Below are 19,973 nucleotides of genomic sequence, written 5' to 3' on the forward strand. Positions count from 1 at the left end.
CTCAACTTTTCAAGTTCTTGATTTTTATATCATAGTTTTTTTTTCAATGTTTCTTTCGCTTTTATAATTTTTCGTTTATTCGTTTTCTCAAATTTTCAACGTTTGATTTTTCAATTCTTCGTTTTTCCATTTTTTAAATTTTTTGATTTTGCAATTTTTGGATTTCTCAATTATCCGTTTCTCCGATTTTTGTAATTTTCAATATTTTGATTTTACATTTCGATTTTACGAATTTCCACTTTTTAGATTTCTAAGTTTCTCACTTTTTAATTCTTTGTTTTTTCCATTTTTCGTTCCTTCAATTTTCAAGTTCTTGATTTCCAATACCGGAAAATCGGCAAGAATTGAGAGAATTCGGAAAAAATCCGAAAGAATGTAATAGATGAAGGCAAAAGGATTTTTTAATTTTTTTTAATGTATTTTTTCCGTGCTCCATAAACGATCCTGCCGTGTCAGAATTGGTGAGCAATTTTTTGAGCACCCTGTATTTCGTTTTTTCAATTTTTAATTCGATTCCAATTTTTAGGTTTGACCTCCAAAATTTACAATAATATTTTTTTAGTGTTGAATATTCACACTAGACATACAGATTTTTGAAAAAAAAATTCAAAATGTGTAACAACATTTTGCAGTTTAACGTTTTCCGTTTCGTTTTGATTTTACAATTTTTTGATATCACACTTTTTCGTTTTTTCAACTTTTATTTCTTTTAATTTTTCAGTTTCTCGACTTTCCATTTTTTCAATTCCAATTTTTTTAATTTTTTTGATTTTTGAGTTTTTCAATTTTTCATTTTTGATTTTTAAATTTTCCGATTCTTCAAATTTTCATTTTTCCAAATTTTCCATTTACGTTTCGGTTTTTTATTTTCTTTATTTTGTTTAGTTGTTCAATTATTAGATTTTTTAAAATTTCTGGAGTTTTCAATTTTTAATTTTTAAATTTCCAAAAAAAAAAACGAAAAAACCCGAAAGAATGCGAAAAAACACGAGAGGATCCATAGTAGTTAATCCGAGAGAATAGAAGAAGAGGCGGAAGAACCCGAAAGATTACGAGAGAATACGAAATAATTCGGAAGAATCCGAGAGAATCTGGAAATAATTTTGAAGAATTGGAAAAAGTCAGAGAGACACCTAGAGAATCCGGAAGAATATGGAAGAATACGCAAATAATCCGAAAGTTTCAAAGATGAGAATTTAATAGAATCCGAGAGAATTTGAGAGAATCCAGAAGAATTCGAAAGAACCCTAGAGACTTCTAGAGAAACTAAAAACAACGAAAGAATCCGAGGCTCTCTGAGATACTCCGAAAAAATAATAAAATAATCTCAGAGGATTTAAAGGAATCCGAGAGAATTCCTAAGAAGTCGGGAGAATCTGGAAAAATTCAAAAGAATACGAAAATGTATGAGAGAATCCAAGAGAATTCTAAAGAATCCGAAACATTTAGAAAGAATGCGAAAGAATCCGAGAGGACGGAAGGAAATGGAAGAATTTGACCGAGTTCTGAGAAGTCCCGAGAGAATCCGGATGAATCCGAAAGAATTCAAGAAGAATTTTAGGAAATCCGAAATAACTCGAAAGAGGACGAGAAAATCCGATCAATTGCTCAGAAAACCTGAGAGAATCCGGTAGAATTCGAAAGATCACAGAGACTCCTAAAGAATTCGAAAGAATATGAGAAAATACGATATAATCCGGGAATATCCAAGAAAATACGAGACAATTCAATAGAATCTGAGAGAATTTAATAGAACCCGGAAGAATTCGAAAGAATCCAGGAGACTCCTAGATAATCCTAAAATATTTAGAGAGAATTCGAAAGAATCAAGAAGAATCCGAACGAATACGAGAGAATCCGACCAAATTCCGAGAAGATCCGAGAGAATCCGGAAGAATATTAAAAAAAAGGAAGAATCCAAGGAAATTCAGGATAAAGGGAGAAAATTCGAAAGAATACGGATCGAAAAATTTCGAGTGAATCCAAGAAAATTCTAAAGAATTCAATAGAATCCGGAAGAATTCGAAAGAATTCGAGAGATCTGAGATATTACAAAAAAATAATGAAATAATCTAAAAGGATTCAAGGGAATACAAGAGAATTGGCGAGAATTCGAGAGAATTCCTAAGAAATCGGGAGAATCTAGAAAAATTCAAAAGAATATGACAGAACCCGAAGAAAATCCGAAAGAATACGAAATTATTTGAGAGAATCCAAGAGACTTCGAAAGAATCCGAGAAAATCCGGAAGAATTTGAAAGAATATGAGTGATTCCGAAAGAATACGAGAGAATCCTATCAAATCCTGAGAAGATCCTAGAGAATCCAGAAGAATATTAAAAAAAAAGGAAGAATCCAAGGAAATTCGGGATAATGGGAGAAAATTCGGACGAATACGGATCGAAAAATTTCGAGTGAATCCAAGAAAATTCTAAAGAATTCAATAGAATCCGGAAGAATTCGAAAGAATTCGAGAGACTCTTAGATATTCCAAAAAAATAATTAAATAACCTCAAAGGATTCAAGGGAATACAAGAGAATTGACGAGAATTCGAGAGAATTCCTAAGTAGTCGGGAGAATCTAGAAAAATTCGAAAGAATACGACAGAATCCGAAGAAAATCCGAAAGAATACGAAATTATATGAGAGAATCCAAGAGACTTCGAAAGAATCCGAGAGAATCCGGAAGAATTTGAAAGAATATGAGTGATTCCGAAAGAATACGAGAGAATCCTATCAAATCCTGAGAAGATCCTAGAGAATCCAGAAGAATATTAAAAAAAAGGAAGAATCCAAGGAAATTCGGGATAATGGGAGAAAATTCGGACGAATACGGATCGAAAAATTTCGAGTGAATCCAAGAAAATTCTAAAGAATTCAATAGAATCCGGAAGAATTCGAAAGAATTCGAGAGACTCTTAGATATTCCAAAAAAATAATTAAATAACCTCAAAGGATTCAAGGGAATACAAGAGAATTGACGAGAATTCGAGAGAATTCCTAAGAAATCGGGAGAATCTAGAAAAATTCAAAAGAATATGACAGAATCCGAAGAAAATCCGAAGGAATACGAAATTATTTGAGAGAATCCAAGAGACTTCGAAAGAATCCGAGAGAATCCGGAAGAATTTGAAAGAATATGAGTGATTCCGAAAGAATACGAGAGAATCCTATCAAATCCTGAGAAAATCCTAGAGAATCCGGAAGAATATTAAAAAAAAAGGAAGAATCCAAGTAAATTCAGGATAATGGGAGAAAATTCGGAAGAATACGGATCAAAAAATTTCGAGTGAATCCAAGAAAATTCTAAAGAATTCAATAGAATCCGGAAGAATTCGAAAGAATTTGAGAGGCTCTGAGATATTCCAAAAAAATAATTAAATAATCTAAAAGGATTCAAGGGAATACAAGAGAATTGGCGAGAATTCGAGAGAATTCCTGAGTAGTCGGGAGAATCTACAAAAATTCAAAAGAATATGACAGAATCCGAAGAAAATCCGAAAGAATACGAAATTATTTGAGAGAATCCAAGAGACTTCGAAAGAATGCGAGAGGATCCGGAAGAATTTGAAAGAATATGAGTGATTCCGAAAGAATACGAGAGAATCCTATCCAATCCTGAGAAGATCCTAGAGAATCCGGAAGAATATTAAAAAAAAAGGAAAAATCCAAGGAAATTCAGGATAATGGGAAAAAATTCGGAAGAATACGGATCGAAAAATTTCGAGTGAATCCAAGAAAATTCTAAAGAATTCAATAGAATCCGGAAGAATTCGAAAGAATTCGAGAGACTCTGAGATATTCCAAAAAAATAATTAAATAATCTAACAGGATTCAAGAGAATACAAGAGAATTGGCGAGAATTCGAGAGAATTCCTGAATAGTCGGGAGAATCTAGAAAAATTCGAAAGAATACGACAGAATCCGAAGAAAATCCGAAAGAATACGAAATTATATGAGAGAATCCAAGAGACTTCGAAAGAATCCGAGAAAATCCGGAAGAATTTGAAAGAATATGAGTGATTCCGAAAGAATACGAGAGAATCCTATTAAATCCTGAGAAGATCCGAGAGAATCCGGAAGGATATTAAAAAAAAGGAAGAATCCAAGGAAATTCAGGATAATGGGAAAAAATTCGGAAGAATACGGATCGGAAAATTTCGAGTGAATCCAAGAAAATTCTAAAGAATTCAATAGAATCCGGAAGAATTCGAAAGAATTCGAGAGATTCTGAGATATTCCAAAAAAATAATTAAATAATCTAAAAAGATTCAAGGGAATACAAGAGAATCGGCGAGAATTCGAGAGAATTCCTGAGTAGTCGGGAGAATCTAGAAAAATTTGAAAGAATACGACAGAATCCGAAGAAAATCCGAAAGAATACGAAATTATATGAGAGAATCCAAGAGACTTAGAAAGAATCCGAAAGAATCCGGAAGAATTTGAAAGAATATGAGTGATTCCGAAAGAATACGAGAGGATCCTATCAAATCCTGAGAAGATCCTAGAGAATCCCGAAGAAATTAAAAAAAAATGGAGGAATCAAAGGAAATTCAGGATAATGGGAGAAAATTCGGAAGAATACGGATCGAAAAATTTCGAGTGAATCCAAGAAAATTCTAAAGAATTCAATAGAATCCGGAAAAATTCAAAAGAATTTGAGAGGCTGTGAGATATTCCAAAAAATAATTAAATAATCTAAAAGGATTCAAGGGAATACAAGAGAATTGGCGAGAATTCCAGAGAATTCCTGAGTAGTCGGGAGAGTCTAGAAAAATTCGAAAGAATACGGCAGAATCCGAAGAAAATCCGAAAGAATACGAAATTATATGACAGAATCCAAGAGCCTTCGAAAGAATCCGAGAGAATCCGGAAGAATTTGAAAGAATATGAGTGATTCCGAAAGATTATGAGAGAATCCTATTAAATCCTGAGAAGATCCGAGAGAATCCGGAAGAATATTAAAAAAAAAGAAGAATCCAAGGAAATTCAGGATAATGGGAAAAAATTCGGAAGAATACGGATCGAAAAATTTCGAGTGAATCCAAGAAAATTCTAAAGAATTCAATAGAATCCGGAAGAATTCGAAAGAATTCGAGAGACTCTGAGATATTCCAAAAAAATAATTAAATAATCTAAAAAGATTCAAGGGAATACAAGAGAATTGGCGAGAATTCCAGAGAATTCCTGAGTAGTCGGGAGAATCTAGAAAAATTCGAAAGAATACGACAGAATCCGAAGAAAATCCGAAAGAATACGAAATTAGATGACAGAATCCAAGAGACTTAGAAAGAATCCGAGAGAATCCGGAAGAATTTGAAAGAATATGAGTGATTCCGAAAGAATACGAGAGAATCCTATCAAATCCTGAGAAGATCCTAGAGAATCTGGAAGAATATTAAAAAAAAAGGAAGAATCAAAGGAAATTCAGGATAATGGGAGAAAATTTGGAAGAATACGGATCGAAAAATTTCGAGAGATTCTGAGATATTACAAAAAAATAATGAAATAATCTAAAAGGATTCAAGGGAATACAAGAGAATTGGCGAGAATTCGAGAGAATTCCTGAGTAGTCGGGAGAATCTAGAAAAATTCGAAAGAATACGACAGAATCCGAAGAAAATCCGAAAGAATACGAAATTATTTGAGAGAATCCAAGAGACTTCGAAAGAATGCGAGAGGATCCGGAAGGATTTGAAAGAATATGAGTGATTCCAAAGGAATACGAGAGAATGCTATCAAATCCTGAGAAGATCCTAGAGAATCCGGAAGAATATTAAAAAAAAGGAAGAATCCAAGGAAATTCGGAATAATAGAAGAAAATTGGAAGGAATCCGAAAGAATGCGGAACAAAACAAAAAATTTCGAGTTAATCCAAGAGAATTCTAAAGAAGATCCGGAACAATTAGAAAGAATGCGAAAGAATCCGGGAGAAGACGAAAGAATCCGACCAATTTGTGAGAAGAGCCGGGAGAGTCCAGAGAGATATGAAAGAATTTGAGGAAATTCCGAGAGAATCCGGTGGAATCCGAAAGAATTCAACTACTAAAAAGAACTGAGAGAATCCGGTATGGTAGAATTCGAAAGATCACAGACTCCGAAATAATCCGTGAATACGGAAGATTATGAGAAAATACGAAAACATAATCGGAGAGTATCCAAGAGAATTAGAGAGAATTTAAAATAATCCGGGAGAATTTGAAAAAATCCAGTTAATCCTAGATAATCCGAAAAAGGATATGAAAGAATTCAAGCGAATCCCACCAAATTCTCAGAAGATCCTAGAGAAATAACCCGAAAACAATCAAAGAGAATCCAAGAGAATCTGAGAGAATTTGCGAGAATCCGAGAGAATTCGTAAGAAGTCGGAAGAAGCCGGAAGAATTTGAAAGAATAAGGGAGAATCGGAAAATAATTCCAGAGAATCCTCAATAAATTCAAGAATTAATAACGAAAAATTGAAGACCTGAAAAATCGAAAAACTGAAAAATTGGAAAATGAAAAGTCGAAAAATTGAAGTAACGAAAATGGTAAATAAATTTTTAAACTGAAAAAACAAAGAATTACAAAATCATAACATTGAAAAACTGTGAAAATAAAAAAAATAATAAATCTAAACGAAAAATTGAACTAACGAAAATTTGACAAAATGAAAAATTTTAAATCGAAAAATTTCAGAATCTAACAATTGAAGAAAAAAACTAAAATTAAAATTGAAAAAACAAAAAACTATAAAACCGAAACGAAAAACCTCAAAATCTAGAAATTGAAAGATTGAAGTTGAAGTTGGAAAATTGAAAAACTGAAAATCCAAAAATTAATCTTCAACCAACTTTTTACCCCTAAATTAATCCGCCGGACCCCACATAGTTCGTTATCCAAACACCACTCCCGACCCGACCGCTCTAATTTCCTCCCTTGCCCACACATCCCGGTCCTGGAATCAATCTCCCACTAACCCCCGACTCAGGTATTTGGCGCTAAACCGCTCTTATTCATTTCGGGATTCATCCTCTGTTTACCTTCTCTAATTATCCGTCCCGCTCTGCCTCCCCTAAAGTTATTCAGCAAATGTGAGCCACCAGCGTTATTTCTTTGAAATATTCAACTCCTTTGTCGAAAGTAAACAGGACCCTGAATAATTATGTCCAATTTAGAAAATCGTTACTACTTCCGTGTGCCTCCGCCATTTTCACAATTAGCACGGGTCGAGCCGGTGTCGTCGCCCTTCGGGCCGCCATCCTCGACCCAGCCGCCCAATTCCGCCTAATTTTATTAACTTGTGTCTTTTCTTCTTTTCCATGTCTTCGCCTCGCCGGAATCAACAGGGCGCAGTTAGAGTAAGTAATTCTGTTTTTATTGTCTTCCGTCCCGGTCATCACTTTTCTCTGGAATTATCGTCGCCCATAAAAACGGCTGGCTGTTACGAACACCTGGATTTCAACGGGGGAGGGGCGTGAGTTATTGCATAGACCAGGATGGATTTATGGATTTATGGGCGAAAGTGGATATGGAAAAGCCGGACGGTTTGTGCTGGGATTAGTGATGACTGCGCGGAATATTGATTTATTAGAGCCTACCTAGGTTTAGCTAAACCTATATTTTGCCTTTTTGCTGAAACTGATAACGCAGCTGTGTTTCGGCCTACGCGAAATGTTCGCTTCGCGAAACACACTTTATGAAAAAGGAGACGAGTCTTTGAAAGGTCGCGAAACGCAGAGTTCACGACGGAATTATGTTCAGGTAGAAAATAATCGACGTTTTCGCTATAATAAAGTCGGAAGAGACGATTCTTGAATAGGTGCTGTCGTATCAAAGGCAAATATTTACAATATTCTTTCCGGAAATAACAAAATTTGTAACGGCTGCTCGTACCTCCAACGTGAATAAAATGTCATACTGTATTGATTGTGGGTACAATGGGAACGACTACGAGTAGTGTATGTACGAGTTTTAACCCTTTTCACCGCTTTTAAATTTTTCATTTTGTGGTTTTATTTTATTTTTTCTGTTTCAACTCTTTAGCTTAATAAAATCCATATTGGTGACTATTTCTCTAAAGGTACTTAATTACTTTCTATATTTTTTGACTTTAAGTTCTCTTAAGTATTTCCATTTTTTTATGCCTAAAAGCTATTGATACTTCGGCTAACTCTAATTGTAGCTTTGAAGCCTTGTTTCGTCATAATTTAAAATTCTTTAGTCCTAATTTCTCTTATGTTTTGATTTTTCTCCTATTCCCTTCCTCTCTTTCGTGTTTTCGAATATTTGGTGTTTCATTTTTAGCCTTCTAGGGCCTCTTGTAGTCAGTTCGTTCTTCCTTTTCCTATTTCAAAGTGTAAAATAATTCTGTTAAATGACAATATTTTACGTAGTTCCAAGTTTTTTACTCTTGTTTTTTTGTCATTTTTGGGACGTTTTAGATGACAGTTTAGTCTCTTTTTCTCTTCCTGATCTTTTGCTATTAAAAGTTTTATTTAATTTTTTTCATTTCTAATTCTACGGCTTAATACTTTCCTTAATACATTGTCTTTCTGTTATTTCTGTTTCTTTTTGTGTTTTTTGTTGTGTCTCTTCAGCTTCGTTATTTCCATTTTCATACTATTATACTTCCTGTTAAATATTTCTAGTCTTTATTCGAAGCTATTTTCACTTCGTTTGTTGATGATTATTTCTCTTAATGTAATTATTTACCTTCTATATTTTTAGTTTAAATTCTCTTATTTCCGTTCTTTTTTTCTTCAAAAGCTATGATTTCTTCGGCCATTTCTTATTTTGGCATTGAAACTGAATCCTTGTTTCGACGTAATTTGAAATTCTTTGGTCCTGATTTCTCTTATGTTTTGATTTTTCTCCTATTCTCTTCCTCTCTTTGGTGTTTTCGAATTTTTGGCGTTTCATTTTGAGCCTTCTAAGGCCTCTTGTAGTCAGTTCGTTCTTTCTTCTTCCATATATTTTGCTATTAAGAGTTTTATTTCATTTTTCCCTTCTTGTTCTACAGCTTAATACATTCTCTAGTAAATCGTTTTTCTGCTATTTCTTTTTGTGTTATTTGTTATATATTTCATTATTTCCCTTTTCATACTATACCTCCTGTTAAATAGTTCTAGTTCTTTATTTGAAGCTAGTTTTTGTTGATAGTTATTTCTCTGAAAGTACCTACTTATTTATTTTCTATATTTTCGGTTTAAATTCTTATATTTTCATTCTTTTTATATTCAAAAGCTATAGTTACTTCTACCGTCTCTTATTTTAACATTTACCTTTTGTGGTATTTTGGTCTTTTCCTATTCCCTTTACCCTTCTTCGTGTTTTCGAATATGGGATTTTCCATTTGTAACTCTCTAGGATCTTTTGCATTGAATTTTTTTTCTTCTGGTCCAAATTTTCGACTCATGTTTTTTTTTAAGATGTTTTAAATCCTAGTTTCATCCCCTTTCCTTTTCCTTGCTCTTTGCTTAAGATACTCTCTCTCCCTCTTGGTTGTGCACCTTACTTGATCTCAAGTGCATGTTCAACTTCTACTACTACTATATATCTTCCCTATCAAATTTTTGCAACTTTTTTTTATTCGAAGCTAGTTTTACTTTTCTTTGTTGGTCGTAATTTCCCTTAATATACTTATTTACTTTCAACATTCTTGATTTATATATTAGTAGCTTCTATTATTTCTATTATTTTTATCTTCCAGTAGCTATAATTCATTCTTCCGTCTCTTATTTTAGCACTAAAGCCTCCTTTCCGCGTATAGTTTTGGAAATTTCGTTCTACCCTATAAAATTTTATTGGCAATAACGAGGCAAACAGGGGTACAATAGCAAGAGATATTTACAACTTAAATTTGTCGCGTGCCAGCAATCCCCAGATGTTAGAAAGCAGAATAATCCAGGTCCGGACAGGGACCATCATTACTCAGTAACGAAAATGACCATTATTTTATGAGTACAACTACCTGCTACATGTTCTCCGACAAATTCGGATGCACTAGTATGAGCCATAAATATTTCTTACCATTGTACTACTGTCCGTCTCGTTATTGTCAATAAAATTTTATAGGGTACAATGAAATTTCCAAAACTATAACTTGAAATTCTTCAGTTCTAATTTCTCTTATGTTTTTTTCCTGTTGTCTTCCTGTTTTTGATATAGATCTCTCTCTCTCTCCCTCTGTTGGTTCTAAGTGCATGGTTTTTCTGTTACTTCTAAGTCTTTTGTATTCTCTTGTGTCTCTTGATTAATTCTCTTTTGGCACTATACATAAATATTTCCTGTCCATTCGACTAAATTAAAATTTCTCACGTAATGTCTATTCTTGTTTTTTTTTTATTTTTGAGATATTTTTTTGTTGTTTTGGTACTTCTCATTCTTCGTATATTACGTGCTATATATCTTCATTATCTCTATCGCCAGTAGATTTTCTGTTAAATATTTGAATTTTCTCTTCATTCCATAATATTTTTACTTTTACTTTTCTTGATGGCAATTCTCTTGAGACACAAATTTATTTTCCCTGTTTTTCCGTACCTGCATTCTTTTTATGTCAGTAGTTCTACTTTTTTTCCTCGTAACTCCTAATTCTCCACTCTTAGTTTTTCTTTTGTTCCCTTTTTCGTTATTCTTCTAGCGTTTGTTTTGGACAATTTGTCTTATTTTTCTTGTCTCAAAGTATAAAATAAACCTACGAACCGAAAATTTTTCAGGAAATTTCAAAATTCCCTGCTCTTGATTTTTCTCCTCCCTTCTTTATTATTATTATTTTTTAATTTAGTCCCTCGTTCCTTGTCTTTGCACCACATCTGATTCTTTCTGTATTCCGTATTGTGTGTATTCATTATCTTCCTTTCATCAGTGAATTTCTAGTTAAAGTTTTCTAATTTTTCGTTATTCCAAGTTATTTCTGCTTTATTTGATGCCAATTTCTTTAGATTTTTATTGATTTTTCTTAATTTTGACATCTGTTTTCCCTTATTGTTGTATTCTTCTTTGCTTCCATCATTCTACTTGCTTCCGCCATGCCTTGTTTTCACACAGGTGTCCTCGTTCATCTTTAATTCAAATTCGTTAGTCCTAGTTTCTCTTTTGTTCCTTTTTCGCTAGTCTTCTAGCGTTTGTTTTGGACCATTTGTTCTTCTTTTTCTTGTCTCAAAGTAAAAAATAATCCTACGAACTGAAAATGTTTCAGGAAATTTCAAAATTTCCTGCTCTTGATTTTTCTCCTCCCTTCTTTATTGTTATAATTTTTTAATTTAGTCCCTCGTTCCTTGTCTTTTCACCACATCTGATTCTTTCTGTATTCCATATTGTGTCTATTCATTACCTTCCTTTCACCAGTGAATTTCTCGTTAAAGGTTTCAAATTCTTCTTTATTCCAAGTTATTTCTGCTTTATTTGATACCAATTTCTTTAGATTTTTATTTATTCTTCTTAATTTTGATATCTGTTTCCCTTATTGTTGTATTCTTCTTTGCTTCCATTATTCTACTTGCTTCTGTCATGCCTTGTTTTAACACGGGTGTCCTCGTTCATCTTTAATTGAAATTCGTTAGTCCTAGTTTCTCTTTTGTTCCTTTTTCGCTAGTCTTCTAGCGTTTGTTTTGGACAATTTTTTCTTCTTTTTCTAGTCTCAAAGTAGAAAATAATCCTACGAACTGAAAATTTTTCAGGAAATTTCAAAATTCCCTGCTCTTGATTTTTCTCCTCCCTTCTTTATTATTATTATTTTTTAATTTAGTCCCTCGTTCCTTGTCTTTTCACCACATCTGATTCTTTCTGTATTCCATATTGTGTGTATTCATTACCTTTCTTTCATCAGTGAATTTCTCGTTAAAGGTTTCTAATTCTTCGTTATTCCAAGTTATTTCTGCGTTATTTGATGCCAATTTCTTTAGATTTTTATTTATTTTTCTTAATTTTGATATCTGTTTCCCTTATTGTTGTATTCTTCTTTGCTTCCATCATTCTACTTGCTTCTGTCATGCCTTTCTTTAACACAGGTGTCCTCGTTCATCTTTAATTCAAATTCGTTAGTCCTAGTTACTCTTTTGTTTCTTTCTCGCTAGTCTTCTAGCGTTTGTTTTGGACAATTTTTTCTTCTTTTTTTTGTCTCAAAGTAGAAAATAATCCTACGAACTGAAAATTTTTCAGGAAATTTCAAAATTCCCTGCTCTTGATTTTTCTCCCCCCTTCTCTATTACTATTATTTTTTAATTTAGTCCCTCGTTCCTTGTCTTTTCACCACATCTGATCCTTTCTGTGTTCCATATTGTGTGTATTCATTATCTTCCTTTCACCAGTGAATTTCTCGTTAAAGGTTTCTAATTCTTCGTTATTCCAAGTTATTTCTGCTTTATTTGATGCCAGTTTCTTTAGATTTTTATTTATTTTTCTTAATTTTGATATCTGTTTTCCCTTATTGTTGTATTCTTCTTTGCTTCCATCATTCTACTTGCTTCTGTCATGCCTTGTTTTAACACAGGTGTCCTCGTTCATCTTTAATTCAAATTCGTTAGTCCCAGTTTCTCTTTTGTTCCTTTTTCGCTAGTCTTCTAGCGTTTGTTTTGGACAATTTTTTCTTCGTTTTCTTGTCTCAAAGTAGAAAATAATCCTACGAACTGAAAATTTTTCAGGAAATTTCAAAATTCCCTGCTATTGATTTTTCTCCTCCCTTCTTTATTATTATTATTTTTTAATTTAGTCCCTCGTTCCTTGTCTTTTCACCACTTCTGATTCTTTCTGTATTCCATATTGTGTGTATTCATTATCTTCCTTTCACCAGTGAATTTCTCGTTAAAGGTTTCTCATTTTTCGTTATTCCAAGTTATTTCTGCTTTATTTGATGCCAATTCCTTTAGATTTTTATTTATTTTTCGTAATTTTGATATCTGTTTTCCCTTATTGTTGTATTCTTCTTTGCTTCCATCATTCTACTGGCTTCTGTCATGCCTTGTTTTAACACAGGTGTCCTCGTTCATCTTTAATTCAAATTCGTTAGTCCTAGTTTCTCTTTTGTTCCTTTTTCGCTAGTCTTCTAGCGTATGTTTTGGACAATTTTTTCTTCTTTTTCTAGTCTCAAAGTAGAAAATAATCCTACGAACTGAAAATTTTTCAGGAAATTTCAAAATTCCCTGCTCTTGATTTTTCTCGTCCCTTCTTTATTATTATTATTTTTTAATTTAGTCCCTCGTTCCTTGTCTGTACACCACATTTGATTCTTTCTGTATTCCATATTGTGTGTATTCATTACCTTCCTTTCACCAGTGAATTTCTCGTTAAAGGTTTCAAATTCTTCTTTATTCCAAGTTATTTCTGCTTTATTTGATACCAATTTCTTTAGATTTTTATTTATTCTTCTTAATTTTGATATCTGTTTCCCTTATTGTTGTATTCTTCTTTGCTTCCATTATTCTACTTGCTTCTGTCATGCCTTGTTTTAACACGGGTGTCCTCGTTCATCTTTAATTGAAATTCGTTAGTCCTAGTTTCTCTTTTGTTCCTTTTTCGCTAGTCTTCTAGCGTTTGTTTTGGACAATTTTTTCTTCTTTTTCTAGTCTCAAAGTAGAAAATAATCCTACGAACTGAAAATTTTTCAGGAAATTTCAAAATTCCCTGCTCTTGATTTTTCTCCTCCCTTCTTTATTATTATTATTTTTTAATTTAGTCCCTCGTTCCTTGTCTTTTCACCACATCTGATTCTTTCTGTATTCCATATTGTGTGTATTCATTACCTTTCTTTCATCAGTGAATTTCTCGTTAAAGGTTTCTAATTCTTCGTTATTCCAAGTTATTTCTGCGTTATTTGATGCCAATTTCTTTAGATTTTTATTTATTTTTCTTAATTTTGATATCTGTTTCCCTTATTGTTGTATTCTTCTTTGCTTCCATCATTCTACTTGCTTCTGTCATGCCTTTCTTTAACACAGGTGTCCTCGTTCATCTTTAATTCAAATTCGTTAGTCCTAGTTACTCTTTTGTTTCTTTCTCGCTAGTCTTCTAGCGTTTGTTTTGGACAATTTTTTCTTCTTTTTTTTGTCTCAAAGTAGAAAATAATCCTACGAACTGAAAATTTTTCAGGAAATTTCAAAATTCCCTGCTCTTGATTTTTCTCCCCCCTTCTCTATTACTATTATTTTTTAATTTAGTCCCTCGTTCCTTGTCTTTTCACCACATCTGATCCTTTCTGTGTTCCATATTGTGTGTATTCATTATCTTCCTTTCACCAGTGAATTTCTCGTTAAAGGTTTCTAATTCTTCGTTATTCCAAGTTATTTCTGCTTTATTTGATGCCAGTTTCTTTAGATTTTTATTTATTTTTCTTAATTTTGATATCTGTTTTCCCTTATTGTTGTATTCTTCTTTGCTTCCATCATTCTACTTGCTTCTGTCATGCCTTGTTTTAACACAGGTGTCCTCGTTCATCTTTAATTCAAATTCGTTAGTCCCAGTTTCTCTTTTGTTCCTTTTTCGCTAGTCTTCTAGCGTTTGTTTTGGACAATTTTTTCTTCGTTTTCTTGTCTCAAAGTAGAAAATAATCCTACGAACTGAAAATTTTTCAGGAAATTTCAAAATTCCCTGCTATTGATTTTTCTCCTCCCTTCTTTATTATTATTATTTTTTAATTTAGTCCCTCGTTCCTTGTCTTTTCACCACTTCTGATTCTTTCTGTATTCCATATTGTGTGTATTCATTATCTTCCTTTCACCAGTGAATTTCTCGTTAAAGGTTTCTCATTTTTCGTTATTCCAAGTTATTTCTGCTTTATTTGATGCCAATTCCTTTAGATTTTTATTTATTTTTCGTAATTTTGATATCTGTTTTCCCTTATTGTTGTATTCTTCTTTGCTTCCATCATTCTACTGGCTTCTGTCATGCCTTGTTTTAACACAGGTGTCCTCGTTCATCTTTAATTCAAATTCGTTAGTCCTAGTTTCTCTTTTGTTCCTTTTTCGCTAGTCTTCTAGCGTATGTTTTGGACAATTTTTTCTTCTTTTTCTAGTCTCAAAGTAGAAAATAATCCTACGAACTGAAAATTTTTCAGGAAATTTCAAAATTCCCTGCTCTTGATTTTTCTCGTCCCTTCTTTATTATTATTATTTTTTAATTTAGTCCCTCGTTCCTTGTCTGTACACCACATTTGATTCTTTCTGTATTCCATATTGTGTGTATTCATTATCTTCGTTTCACCAGTGAATTTCTCGTTAAAAGTTTCTAATTTTTCGTCTTCCAAGTTATATCTGCTTTATTTGATGCCAATTTCTTTCGATTTTTATTGATTTTTCTTAATTTTGACATCTGTTTTCCCTTATTATTGTATTCTTCTTTGCTTCCATCATTCTACTTGCTTCTGTCATGCCTTGTTTTAACACAGGTGTCCTCGTTCATCTTTAATTCAAATTCGTTAGTCCCAGTTTCTCTTTTGTTCCTTTTTCGCTAGTCTTCTAGCGTTTGTTTTGGACAATTTTTTCTTCGTTTTCTTGTCTCAAAGTAGAAAATAATCCTACGAACTGAAAATTTTTCAGGAAATTTCAAAATTCCCTGCTATTGATTTTTCTCCTCCCTTCTTTATTATTATTATTTTTTAATTTAGTCCCTCGTTCCTTGTCTTTTCACCACTTCTGATTCTTTCTGTATTCCATATTGTGTGTATTCATTATCTTCCTTTCACCAGTGAATTTCTCGTTAAAGGTTTCTCATTTTTCGTTATTCCAAGTTATTTCTGCTTTATTTGATGCCAATTCCTTTAGATTTTTATTTATTTTTCGTAATTTTGATATCTGTTTTCCCTTATTGTTGTATTCTTCTTTGCTTCCATCATTCTACTGGCTTCTGTCATGCCTTGTTTTAACACAGGTGTCCTCGTTCATCTTTAATTCAAATTCGTTAGTCCTAGTTTCTCTTTTGTTCCTTTTTCGCTAGTCTTCTAGCGTATGTTTTGGACAATTTTTTCTTCTTTTTCTAGTCTCAAAGTAGAAAATAATCCTACGAACTGAAAATTTTTCAGGAAATTTCAAAATTCCCTGCTCTTGATTTTTCTCGTCCCTTCTTTATTATTATTATTTTTTAATTTAGTCCCTCGTTCCTTGTCTGTACACCACATTTGATTCTTTCTGTATTCCATATTGTGTGTATTCATTATCTTCGTTTCACCAGTGAATTTCTCGTTAAAAGTTTCTAATTTTTCGTCTTCCAAGTTATATCTGCTTTATTTGATGCCAATTTCTTTCGATTTTTATTGATTTTTCTTAATTTTGACATCTGTTTTCCCTTATTATTGTATTCTTCTTTGCTTCCATCATTCTACTTGCTTCTGTCGTGCCTTGTTTTAACACAGGTGTCCTCGTTCATCTTTAATTCAAATTCGTTAGTCCTAGTTTCTCTTTTGTTCCTTCTTCGCTAGTCTTCTAGCGTTTGGTTTGGACAATTTTTTCTTCTTTTTCTTGTCTCAAAGTAGAAAATAATCCTACGAACTGAAAATTTTTGAGGAAATTTCAAAATTCCTTGCTCTTGATTTTTCTCCTCCCTTCTTTGTCATTATTATTTTTTAATTTAGTCTCTCGTTCCTTGTCTTTTCACCACATCTGATTCTTTCTGTATTCCATATTGTGTGTATTCATTATCTTCCTTTCACAAGTGAATTTCTCGTTAAAGGTTTCTAATTTTTCGTTATTCCAAGTTATTTCTGCGTTATTTGATGCCAATTTCTTTAGATTTTTATTTATTTTTCTTAATTTTGATATCTGTTTCCCTTATTGTTGTATTCTTCTTTGCTTCCATCATTCTGTTTGCTTCTGTCATGCCTTGTTTTAACACAAGTGTCCTCGTTCATCTTTAATTCAAATTCGTTAGTCCCAGTTTCTCTTTTGTTCCTTTTTCGCTAGTCTTGTAGCGTTTGTTTTGGACAATTTTTTCTTCTTTTTCTTGTCTCAAAGTAGAAAATAATCCTACGAACTGAAAATTTTTCTGAAAATTTCAAAATTCCCTGCTCTTGATTTTTCCCCTCCCTTCTTTATTATTATTATTTTTTAATTTAGTCCCTCGTTCCTTGTCTTTTCACCACATCTGATTCTTTCTGTATTCCATATTGTGTGTATTCATTATCTTCCTTTCACCAGTGAATTTCTCGTTAAAGGTTTCTAATTCTTCGTTATTCCAAGTTATTTCTGCGTTATTTGATGCCAATTTCTTTAGATTTTTATTTATTTTTCTTAATTTTGATATCTGTTTTCCCTTATTGTTGTACTCTTCTTTGCTTCCATCATTCTACTTGCTTCTGTCATGCCTTGTTTTAACACGGGTGTTCTCGTTCATCTTTAATTCAAATTCGTTAGTCCTAGTTTCTCTTTTGTTCCTTTTTCGCTAGTCTTTTAGCGTTTGTTTTAGACAATTTTTTCTACTTTTTCTTGTCTCAAAGTAGAAAATAATCCTACGAACTGAAAATTTTTCAGGAAATTTCAAAATTCCCTGTTCTTGATTTTTCTCCTCCCTTCTTTATTATTATTATTTTTTAATTTAGTCCCTCGTTCCTTGTCTTTTCACCACATCTGATTCTTTCTGTATTCCATATTGTGTGTATTCATTATCTTCCTTTCACCAGTGAATTTCTCGTTAAAGGTTTCTAATTTTTCCTTATTCCAAGTTATATCTGCTTTTTTTGATGCCAATTTCTCTAGATTTTTATTTATTTTTCTTAATTTTGATATCTGTTTTTTCTTATTGTTGTATTCTTCTTTGCGTCCATCATTCTACTTGCTTCTGTCATGCCTTGTTTTAACACAGGTGTCATCGTTCATCTTTAATTCAAATTCGTTAGTCCTAGTTTCTCTTTTGTTCCTTTTTCGCTAGTCTTCTAGCGTTTGTTTTGGACAATTTTTCTTCTTTTTCTTGTCTCGAAGTAGAAAATAATCCTACGAACTGAAAATTTTTCAGGAAATTTCAAAATTCCGTGCTCTTGATTTTTCTCCTCCCTTCTTTATTATTATTATTATTTTTTAATTTAGTCCCTCATTCCTTGTCTTTTCACCACATCTGATTATTTCTGTATTCCATATTGTGTGTATTCATTATCTTCATTTCACCAGTGAATTTCTCGTTAAAGGTTTCTAATTTTTCGTTACTCCAAGTTATTTCTGCTTTATTTGATGCCAATTTCTTCAGATTTTTATTTAATTTTCGTAATTTTGATATCTGTTTTCCCTTATTGTTGTATTCTTCTTTGCTTCCATCATTCTACTGGCTTCTGTCATGCCTTGTTTTAACACAGGTGTCCTCGTTCATCTTTAATTCAAATTCGTTAGTCCTAGTTTCTCTTTGTTCCTTTTTCGCTAGTCTTCTAGCGATTGTTTTGGACAATTTTGTCTTCTTTTTCTTGTCTCAAAGTGGAAAATAATCCTACGAACTGAAAATTTTTGAGGAAATTTCAAAATTCCCTGCTCTTGATTTTTCTCATCCCTTCTTTATTATTATTATTTTTTAATTTAGTCCCTCGTTCCTTGTCTTTTCACCACATCTGATTCTTTCCGTATTCCATATTGTGTGTATTCATTATCTTCCTTTCACCAGTGAATTTCTCGTTAAAGGTTTCTAATTTTTCGTTATTCCAAGTTATTTCTGTTTTATTTGATGCCAATTTCTTTGGATTTTTATTGATTTTTCTTAATTTTGATATCTGTTTCCCTTATTGTTGTATTCTTCTTTGCTTCCATCATTCTGCATGCTTCTGTCATGCCTTGTTTTAACACAAGTGTCCTCGTTCATCTTTAATTCAAATTCGTTAGTCCCAGTTTCTTTTTTGTTCCTTTTTCGCTAGTCTTCTAGCGTTTGTTTTGGACAATTTTTTCTTCTTTTTCTTGTCTCAAAGTAGAAAATAAACCTACGAACTGAAAATTGTTCAGGAAATTTCAAAATTCCCTGCTTTTGATTTTTCTCCTCCCTTCTTTATTATTATTATTTTTTAATTTAGTCCCTCGTTCCTTGTCTTTTCACCACATCTGATTATTTCTGTATTCCATATTGTGTGTATTCATTATCTTCCTTTCACCAGTGAATTTCTCGTTAAAGGTTTCTAATTTTTCGTTATTCTAAGTTATTTCTGCTTTATTTGATGCCAATTTCTTCAGATTTTTATTTAATTTTCGTAATTTTGATATCTGTTTTCCCTTATTGTTGTATTCTTCTTTGCTTCCATCATTCTACTGGCTTCTGTCATGCCTTGTTTTAACACAGGTGTCCTCGTTCATCTTTAATTCAAATTCGTTAGTCCTAGTTTCTCTTTGTTCCTTTTTCGCTAGTCTTCTAGCGATTGTTTTGGACAATTTTGTCTTCTTTTTCTTGTCTCAAAGTGGAAAATAATCCTACGAACTGAAAATTTTTGAGGAAATTTCAAAATTCCCTGCTCTTGATTTTTCTCATCCCTTCTTTATTATTATTATTTTTTAATTTAGTCCCTCGTTCCTTGTCTTTTCACCACATCTGATTCTTTCCGTATTCCATATTGTGTGTATTCATTATCTTCCTTTCACCAGTGAATTTCTCGTTAAAGGTTTCTAATTTTTCGTTATTCCAAGTTATTTCTGTTTTATTTGATGCCAATTTCTTTGGATTTTTATTGATTTTTCTTAATTTTGATATCTGTTTCCCTTATTGTTGTATTCTTCTTTGCTTCCATCATTCTGCATGCTTCTGTCATGCCTTGTTTTAACACAAGTGTCCTCGTTCATCTTTAATTCAAATTCGTTAGTCCCAGTTTCTTTTTTGTTCCTTTTTCGCTAGTCTTCTAGCGTTTGTTTTGGACAATTTTTTCTTCTTTTTCTTGTCTCAAAGTAGAAAATAAACCTACGAACTGAAAATTGTTCAGGAAATTTCAAAATTCCCTGCTTTTGATTTTTCTCCTCCCTTCTTTATTATTATTATTTTTTAATTTAGTCCCTCGTTCCTTGTCTTTTCACCACATCTGATTCTTTCTGTATTCCATATTGTGTG

General features: G+C 32.4%; 1 protein-coding gene across 9 annotated transcripts in view; it reads left to right on the forward strand.

The window, feature by feature from the left end:
- Positions 1–19,973, forward strand: part of LOC135140472 (synaptotagmin-7) — a 905,289-nt gene that overhangs the window by 810,339 nt on the left and 74,977 nt on the right. For all 9 annotated transcript variants that reach the window (XM_064071035.1, XM_064071032.1, XM_064071033.1 and 6 more), the window contains one exon: positions 7,328–7,339. In XM_064071035.1, the coding sequence (XP_063927105.1) occupies positions 7,328–7,339 (12 nt within the window). The remainder of the gene's footprint in view (positions 1–7,327; positions 7,340–19,973) is intronic.

Source organism: Zophobas morio, unplaced genomic scaffold, assembly GCF_036711695.1.
Source record: "Zophobas morio isolate AGI-343-1 ecotype UQ-CSIRO unplaced genomic scaffold, CSIRO_AGI_Zmor_V1 ptg000040l, whole genome shotgun sequence".
Lineage (NCBI taxonomy): Eukaryota > Metazoa > Arthropoda > Insecta > Coleoptera > Tenebrionidae > Zophobas > Zophobas morio.